Source organism: Olea europaea, unplaced genomic scaffold (genome assembly GCF_002742605.1).
Source record: "Olea europaea var. sylvestris unplaced genomic scaffold, O_europaea_v1 scaffold2234, whole genome shotgun sequence".
NCBI classification, from domain to species: domain Eukaryota; kingdom Viridiplantae; phylum Streptophyta; class Magnoliopsida; order Lamiales; family Oleaceae; genus Olea; species Olea europaea.
In genome coordinates this window covers 89,066-99,218 of record NW_019240376.1, presented here as the reverse complement: position 1 = coordinate 99,218, position 10,153 = coordinate 89,066, and the positions used below count along the sequence as shown (strand labels likewise).

The following is a 10,153-nucleotide window of genomic DNA, read 5'->3' as shown; positions in this document are numbered from 1 at the left end:
TTATCATGCAAGAGGAGATGGAGAACAGTCTTTTGTATTCAAAGTTATATTAGATTCAAAAGAGTTATATGGAGGGGTATTTGTAGTGGTACAAGTGAAATGGTGGCCTTTGGATGGGAATACATGTAGCCTCATCTCCTTAGTTCACACGTCTAATCCTAAGCATCATTATTAACTTGCTAGCTTGCTATACATTTATTATTCATACAGAGCCCCCACTTTGTTGACAAGACTTGACACTTGCACTATGTAGCAAACGTCTCATCAGTCATTTGAATGAGATATCTGTGTATAAGCAGATCTTTTAGAAGAAGTGGTAGTGGAAGGTGCTTCGAAGGCTTCGACCTCGACGTCGTGGGCTTCAAAGGCTACTGCCTCGGCCCATTGGGCTTTGGAATTTATGATCTTGAGCCTCGGTTGCATTGCATTCCGCTTTGGCTTCAGGCCTCAGCCACAACACGATGTGCTTCGGCTTGAGTGGGCACGGAGCTACAGTGGTCGACCACATGGAACTATGTGTGACGAGGCATAACAAACATTATTTTTGTTTTTCATATCTTTACTATGTTGACTTTGTTATTTTATGGTAATTCGAACTGTGAAATTGCAATCAGGTATCCCACATTTTTTATCTACTTCGGTAATCGATTGAAGATGAAAGTATTGCCTCATATATAAGCTGAGAATGAAATCCAAATGAGATACTTTTTTTGCAATGATGGTCTATTAACATTAGATATTGTAGTTGATTTCCACAACTGTGGAAAGCCTGAGTGAATCCATTCAAATGAAATTTCATAGAAAGCATAAACCACATTATTTTAACGAAGCTTCAGTGAAATAATTCTAGTCATCTTTAGAAGAGTATTTTTTATAACAGAAAATCATGGAAATAACAATTTGTTTTAAAAATATACATTTATCATATCCTTCAATGTGTGCACGATATTGCTTTTTTGAATACTTTCAGTGATCCTTGATTCATAAGACATGAAGAGTTTTGCTGGATGCTCAATTAACTCATTCTTTGTTAACAATCCTTATTCAGGATGGTATCATTCTTGAGGCAGACACATGAGATACTGAAGGACACATTGTTGTGGATAAGAATTGTGACAAAATTATTTATCGTTGTGAATTTGACATATGATTTATTTTTCCTTTCTAGTGCTCAAGCATTTTATCTCTTAGTGATAATGGAGTGGAAAATGATTGTCCTCTTTTTTCAAAAAAATAATAGAATTCCTTGATTTGATTCCATATAGGACAGCTAGGTTGGAGCAAGAGATTGAAAACTTGAAAAAGAAGTTGGCTACTTGCACGAGAGAAAATGGAAATCTTCAATAAGAGAGCATACATGTATAAGAGTTAAAAACTCTGCTATCTCTTTAACATCACTTGCATGATCTTTTAGCTTCTTATGTGACATTTCGATCCCGTTTTTCTGAATTTTTAAACATTTAATTTTTTTAATTGTTATATTTGTTTTAGTTTGGTTGACGTTTGATACCGGCTTCAATTCAATGTGAAATTCACTTGTTTTTTTTTTTTTTTTTTTGCTGGTTACTGATATAGGATTGAAGAGCAAACTTTTGAATTTTTTGAACAAAAAAGCCCAGCTACCACTCTTTGGATTGATCTAGAAAACCAGGAAAGACAGAATGACATTTTCAAAGACGTAGTTCTAAATTTCTACATAAATTTCTATGATACAGCCTCTGCAATATGACGATCATTTTTAATCTCTGATGTAGGCATTATTTATTTAAGTACTTAAATGACACAATTCTTTGGTAATGACAGGTTATCAATAAATTTTATGACAGCAGGTACCATTACATAAGATAAATGTGAAAGTCTCTTGCATGATTCACCTGAAATGTGAAATTCCCCAAGTGACGACAAACTTCTCATGTATAACTACATTTTAAGTTCTAGTATAAAGTAATTTACTTGCATCTTGTTTCAAGTTAGTAAGTCCAATAATCTATTGATTTTGAATTAATTTGTTCTGCTCAATGAAAAAGAAAGAAACATTAATTGTGAAACTGTTATAGTATGTGCAATTTAGTTCTTGGCCTATGACCAATTATCATAATTCATAAATGGATCAAGCAAACGACGATGAGATTCATGTCTATATTGTTGCACAAGTATTTCTATTTGATGTTGTCTTAGAGTTCAAAGCACTATGGTTATCTCCATCTAGACTGCATTAGTAAGCAGTAGTCAAGACTTTGAGAAACTCTATGGATAATCTCCAGAACAAGCTACGATTGGGTGATCTGAAAGCAAACGTCAAGACGCTGAGAGACTCCACAGATAATTTCCAAAACAAGCTACGATTGACGAATTTCTGGTTTTGTGCACCTCATTTTTTCTGCATGCATTTTAGCAACATGGTATCAATCACAATCTAGTGATTAGGGATCTAGAAAATCAGTTTGCTAGGTTGTTTTATCCTTACAGATCATCTGGTGGGCTAGTACAACGAAAATATGTATTCCTTGAGTGCAGAAGTTAAACTTTATCTTTCTTGTAACATCTACTTTAATACAATAACAAACGTCAATTTCTTTACAAGTATCTACGGTCTCTAAAATGATGTTCACGAATCTTGGACGTTTTATTGCATATTAAACACCGAAAAATCCATCTCAATAGCAATAAAAAATATTGAATTCTAATACATTAAAAACACTAACATTACCTTCAAAATAACACATCTCATGCATTGCATGGACAATACACTAGTATATATAAAATTAGTTTGAGGCCTTCTCTTTTTCTTTTTTCTTTGAGTTTTGCTATACGTACACCAATGTTGACATTCCGGTGTACACTCCCCTCATATGGGAGATCCAAAGATTTTTTTATTGTCGTGGGGCCCATCCCCTCATGTAAGGGAAGTGTACACCGGAATGGTAACCTCGGTGTACAAATAACATTTTCCTTTTTCTTTTTACTTTTTACTTATAAGAAAATTGAAAAATACATCCACCAACAACTTACTTTAAAATAATAGAAATATCTTGTCACTTGAAATAATACTTATATTCCCACCATTTAAATTTTTTTTGACTTATATTGTATACTAGTATATCATTTATTTTACCAATTTTATCACTTATTCATGTTAAATCTCGTCAAACTTGTGAATTCATTCCATCAACAAATCTAAAGCTTCCAATCTAGTCTTGTGCTTCTTGATAGCTCTTTAATTCCATCCTTTAATCTCCAACTAAGCCTCCCAATTTCTTCATTTATGCTCAGTTCCGCTCCAAGTTGGGATTTTCATATATAAACGTAATATATGCACTAATATGAGTAGAAATTTGTCCAACTAATTAACTATTAAGTAGATCGAACAGCCTAAATGTGTAAAACAGACTTATCAAAGTGATCCATCAAAAATTTAAAAAAAAAAAAGGAAAAATTTCTTAAGTGCACATTTCAAAATCAAGAAAGCAAGTTTCAAACTTCAAAAATTAGATTTTTATTAAAATTTATTTATGATTTAGTTAATTAATAAATAAATAAATTAAATATATTTAAGTTACATATCTATACAATTTGATTACAAATTAATGATTTAATTAGTTACTTATTATTTTTTGGTCACAAGTCAGAAATTTTATGTTACAAATTATTTTACGGCCACAATTCAAAAATTTTATAGGTCGCAGTTTATTTATTAGTCACAAATCACAATTATTATAAGTCACAACTTATTATATAATAACAAATAATCAAATTATCTGTCACAAATTAACAATTTTTTAGGTCCCATATTATTTCTTGATCACAATTTATATTTTTAATTGATCACATATTATTTATTGGTCACAGATTAACCGATTTAATGGTAACAGTCAACAAAATAATTAATGACCACCACCAACACTTGTTAGTTGTGACCACCATCTTACAACTGTTATCAGCCGCAACACCACCAAAATCGCCGATGCCAGAACTATCGTCACCACCACCATCACCACATCTCACCCCACCCACCGCAACCTCAAGCGCGCATAGCACCACGCCACTTACCCAACCATTGCATTAGTAGCATCCCAGTAGCACATCATCGTCGCACCCACCACAACTCCGTTCCTACCATCGCACCATAGCACAACCATCGCCAACATCACCACCACCTCATCACCACAGCCAACATCACAATGATCACCACCAAAACATCCTTCATAGTCAAAAACCCAACGCAGTAGCCAGAACCATTCCCACCTCCAACACTGCAGAAATGACGCTCATGCCATGCCGCCCAAAATCAGCACCACAGTCACCACTGCAACCTCACCATCACTACCAGCAAATCACACCCAAAAATCACTCCACAATCACCACAAAATTAGATCCAAAATAACTGCACAACTAATAGCTAGATCCAAAATCATTGTATAAACATTGGTCGCAAAAACATGACTGAAGGCCACCCTAAAACCATAGTTGAGCACCAATTTGCGCGGGGCTCATATCGTCACGACGATCTAACAGCGCCACTCAAATCAGTGCATGGACAAACACCACATCTACAAATTCCCATTCAGTACAATAGCCATTAACATCACACCAACACCAGGGCCGGTCCTGTGATCTTCAGGGCCCGAGGCAAGCTTCATAAAGTAGGCCCTAAAACCATTGTAGATTCAAATTCAATAGTGTATTATACAACCTATTGTTAACTTAAAACTAAACAATAAAACAACTTTTTTACTTGATTGTTAAAAAGATACATAACTTTCACATTTTTTACTTTTTCAATGTTAATAGTTTAATTTTAATTAGAAAATAAATAAACATGCTCTATAAGAGCAATATAACGATTTCATTTCATTGACCAGCAAACAGCAAGAAAAGGACAATTAAAACAATAATTTGCAAAAAGAAAAAAAAAAGGAAGTCATTCTTCAAAAAAGCTAATATAAAACATGACCAAAAACATCTTCAGGAATAATTAATTAGCAAAAATAAAATGAGGAATTTTCTTATTTCATTCATCTACCATTTGGATGCAGTGAAGCTAATTCAGTAATTCACCAACAAAATTTACATCACTAGAGCATATAAGAACTTAGAAAGTTAGACATAACATACCCATAATCCACAAATTCATTTGCCGAAAAAATGGGGTAGGGCCGAGACAGACAGTGGCATTCTGGTGGAGGATGACGACGCACTGGCGGCTCACATACTTGGCTAGAGAGCTGCTCACACAGCTCACCCACAATTTCAGATTTGGAAGCCGAATAGCCAATAGGGTTTGCAATGGAAGCCGAATAGCCAATAGGGTTTGCAATTGCCGATTTGGGAGAAGTGAGAACGAAAGAAAAGTTTGTCAACATTTTAACTTATTATCAATTCATAATATAATGGGCCTAATTAAAAAAAAAGTCCCAAATAAAAGGCCCAAAATCTTAAAAAATAAAATGGCCCAGGTAACACATCATCTTCCGCTCTCCAACTCCAAGCTTCTCGCTGCAACAATGGTGACTGCAAGTCTGCAATTAAAGGGCCAACAAAATGAGGCCCCCTATGGTTTTTGGCCTAAGGCGCAGGCCTCATCTGCCTCGCCTCAGGACCGGCTCTGACCAACACCCACCACCAAGTCGTCGCTTCGCCATCACCGTTGCTTTGTGCTTACAGCGGTGCCCATAAGTCTGCTTGTCAGCTTACAATGCTAATATGAGTGTCATGCTCAACAACGAGGGGGCACTTGCAATGGTCTTGTGCAGACGGTTGTCTTCCGACGGAAAGGTTGAGAAAGAGAAGAAAGGTTGAGAGAGAGAGAGAGAGAGAATGTATGATTAATTTTTAATTTATTATTAATCATATGTTTATTTTCTAAATGTTAAATAATTAATTAAAATCTGAATTATGAAAGATGAAACTTGAAGTCTTATTTATGAAATGCAACCTTGAAAAATAGCCCTAGATGCAATTTCTACTAAAAAAACATCATATTGATAAAATGTCATATCCTCTTTCCTCTTATTCTTCTTTCTGCATTAGAATCCATCGACAAAATAAGCAAGCAAACTAGTCATTTAGCTCAAATCTATAAATTACAAAAAATAAGAAATTTTTATTCGGCAATCAATGGACAAGAGGATCGAACTAATGGGCTTGAAGCCCAAGACATATAGGTACCAGGACCAAAAGGTCCAAGCATTGAGGCCCAATAAAAAATACGAAAAAGGCCCGCCACTATGATAATCAAGCCTAAACAAATGAAAAATGTTTATTGTATTTCGTCATCTACATAATCTTTTACAGATTGACGAAGTGTCAAAAATGAAGTGGAGTTTTTTTTTATCCAATAAAATCTCGTCACATGATGTGTTAGTAAACAAAATTGTAAGTTATGATATACATGTAGATAAATAGGAAAAGTAATTGCCATGATGAAACCAATTCTAGGTAGGATTGTGACATTACATTCATTAACGGGGACAAATGAAGTGATTGACATTGACAATAAATTGAAGTTTAACGATTTGATTGAGACAAATTAAAGCTAGATAACCCAATCAAGTTTCCATATTTTGCTACCGGTAAGTCAAATGAGGAGACCGGCCGTGATGGTCAGTCGCGTGCTGCTTTTTGTGTCTACCTTCGGAATTTGACTCTCTCAATTTCATTTTGATTGTATTAATTTGTTCCAAACTCTTCAAAACGTCTTCCATGTCTGGCCTGCATTTCTGGTCTGACTCGAGACACCTAAGTATGAGTTCTGCTATTTGAGATGCACCTTTTGAAGGGTATTGATTTTGCAGCCTTGGATCTATTATTTTTTTCAACTTCTTTTTATTTGGTAGGAAAGGCTTGGCCCAATCTATCAAATTGTGATTTCCATTGGGCCTATTCGTATCAAAAATTCTTAGGCCTGTTAATATCTCGAGTAAAACCACCCCAAATCCATAGACATCACTCTTCAAGTATAAATGACCTGCAAATTCAATATTACATTGCTTAGTTACATTTTTCAAAATTTGGAATTCACCCTACAAGTCATTGAAAAAAGAATGGGATCTGAGAGGACGACTAGCTAGCTAACAGATAATTTTTTTTTTCTTATATCAACGACAAGACATAAGCGAAAGTCAAACATATACTAAATGCAGAAGGTATAAACAAGAGTCCTATTTGTAATCACCTGTGGCCATGTACTCAGGAGCTGCATATCCATATGTGCCAATAATTCGTGTTGTAACGTGTGATTTACCGTTCGTCGGACCTAACTTAGCTAATCCAAAATCTGAAAGCTTTGCATTGAAGTCCTTCGCAACGAAAATTGAAAAATGATAATAAATCAATTACATGATAATATTATTTGTGTGAAATGCGGATTGACTAAGAAGCCTAATTTAATTACCCTATCAAGCAATATGTTGGAGGCCTTAAAATCTCGAAATATAACCTTCTTCTCGGTTGTGTGCAAAAATGCAAGTCCTTTGGCTGCTCCTATTGCTATTTTAATCCTTGTATCCCAAGGAAAAGTTTCTGCTGCATCCTCTGGAAATGTAATACATGAGTACGTATTTACTTATAAGTGAAAAAGTACTTATTTGACAAAAATATAAATATTACTCTAAGCAAAGCACAAGTAACATAATTGTTTAAATTTAATGCTTACTTCTGAAAAGGTGACTTTCTAAACTTCCCTTCTCCATGTATTCATAAACCAAAAGAAATTGTCTATCCTCCCAACAGTAACCTAATAGTTTCACAAGATTAGGATGGCAAAATTTTCCCAAAAATTTTACCTCTGCCTGCAAAGAAAAAAATTAATTAAAAAATTCACGAGTAATGCAAATGAAAATACATAAATTGAAATTAAAAAATATTATTCATAGGCAGGGTGGACAATGTGTAAGAAACTAGACTAGATCGATCAAAATTCTGTCTCACAGCTCTTGAATTTACCTTTAAAGTAAACTTACAATAGAGGATATCCTTTATATATATATAATGAGCGTCAATGCTTATATTATGTTAAGCATCGATAAATTTATGGGTATCTCAACATTTGAAATAATTTTATTATCCACTAATGAATTAATATAATATACCATCGGTGGTTAGTATGGTTAATTTCTCTCTCAATATATATAACATGAAATCCACAAAAGTGGGACTACTATATGTACAGTTGTGCTATGTGTACAATCGGGATTAACAACCCCGGTTGACAATTAGACGGGGGCTCATGTTGAATAAAAAAATCGTGGGTCTTCCTCCTGTGAGTACATTGTCAACTGCGATTGTCAACTCTTGTTGTACAAGAAGAATAATTCACTATATTTATCATTACCTCAATTCTTTGACTGCCTTTATATTTTCCAAAAATAATTCTATATGTTTGGTTCCTATTTTTTCAAAAATTCATTTCAATCTCATATTCTCCTATAAAATAATACTACACATAAATTGAAAATTTTTCTTTATTTTTTAACCACACATTTTCAAGAAATCATTATTTCAAAACTCATTTTTTCCCCAAATTTTCATTAAAATGGAGCCAACACTAGGGCTAAGTGAAGAATTAGGTTGAGGAAGGAGACGTTCAACCGGCTACTCTAAATCTTATAATTAGCCCGAAAGAACTTAACTCGACTCATCGTCAACTATATTGGGCAGGGGCAACAAAATTTGTTGCATGCCAATCTTCGCCCAACTGCCAAAAAGTGTGCGCGACTGGATTATCGACACTAGACCCAATATGTCCCATTACAAAATGAAGTCACATTTCTTCATTGTTAAACGTAGCAAGAAATTTCACCATAGGCCATTAACAAGTTATTTTGACAAGGAGAAAATCTTCATTAGGGTGGTTGCACCACCACATGATGCAACCTTCCTATAAGGAAGGGCCACCTCGATGGGTGGCTCATCACACACCCCCGAGGTGTGTGAGCCACCTGCTGAGGTGGTGCCTCGGCAATGGGTGGTTGCATCACATGTCTTTTTCTTAATAATTTTTATTAAATAAAAATTTAACAAGTAAATAAAGATTAGAATTAAATTTATAAAATCATCATATAGTGTTTTTATTTTTTGTCCAACTTAGGTGCCGGCCATGCACCTCTGCGCAGGTCCTGACCCTGGTTTTTAATACCGTCCACAAGAATTAATAAAGCAAATAAATATCTCTGACCTGCCATTCTTTTAGTCCTTGATCACTATTTGGATTTGATTTCTTGACAGCAACAGGCATTCCAACACCAAATTTTGAAGGCGAGTAAGTTTTCTCATCAATCCAACCTTTAAAAACCTTTCCAAAACCTCCTTCTCCCAAAAAATTATCAGCTCTGAAATTTCTTGTAGCACTTTCCAGTTCTGCAAAGGTGAACATTTTCAAGTTTGGAGTAATAATATGGCCACTTGCCCGAACACCTTTGCCGTTTCTGCCTCCGTTAGGCGGCGATGCACGGTGCTGAACAATATTCGTGGTGGCGGCGTGGGGATTAGGATTCTTGATTGACTTTGCATGACTATGAACTGAAAGAAAGTGAAAACAAAAGAGTTATTGTATTGACAGACTTGGCAATTTTTTTACAAAAGAGTATTAGATGAATCTGTAGGTGTTAGAGGATATAAATACCTGGGGTGGCACCAGCAGGTTTGGCGTCGGCGCCGCTGTAAATCTTACGCTCCGCCGCCGTAGGCTTAGGAAAGCAGATTCCCATCTCTCTCTCTATCTCTCTCGTCTACTTCTTAGAGTGATATATCTTAGCAAAGGTTTCTTATTGGATTATTTCTGGGAAGGAAATGAGAAACAAAGTCGGAAGGAGGCCAGTCTCTCTTTACCCACACACAAATATATCTGACGCGTACATCGTAAATATAGTATGTACTATTATTTATAAATTATCAAATTTTTTTTTTAATCACATATGGACCTACAATTATTATACATTTATCTATCGCTCATTAGTCATTTCTCGATATTTATAAATTAAGAAATTTATAAATTCTTCCAAATAGAGGATATAATTGGTTATAAAGATAAATATTAAGAGGAGTAGTATTGAATCCCATAAAATATAAAATAATACTATTTACAGCCACTAACTATCGTAATCGTTTTATGTAACAACCTGCATATGTATGTAACATATGATGATTATGATAA

At 34.7% G+C, this 10,153-nt stretch overlaps 1 protein-coding gene across 1 annotated transcript; it reads right to left on the bottom strand.

Moving 5' to 3' along the window:
- Window positions 1-6,360: 6,360 nt before the first annotated feature.
- Window positions 6,361-9,838, bottom strand: LOC111380948 (probable serine/threonine-protein kinase PIX13). Its single transcript, XM_023004625.1, has 6 exons — window positions 9,623-9,838; window positions 9,176-9,519; window positions 7,655-7,790; window positions 7,394-7,533; window positions 7,175-7,298; window positions 6,361-6,967 (listed from the first exon to the last, which is right to left on the bottom strand). The coding sequence occupies exons 1-6, from the start codon at window positions 9,705-9,707 to the stop codon at window positions 6,567-6,569; spliced, it is 1,230 nt and encodes a 409-aa protein (XP_022860393.1). The 5' UTR covers window positions 9,708-9,838; the 3' UTR covers window positions 6,361-6,566.
- Between the last annotated feature and the right edge of the window lie 315 nt (window positions 9,839-10,153).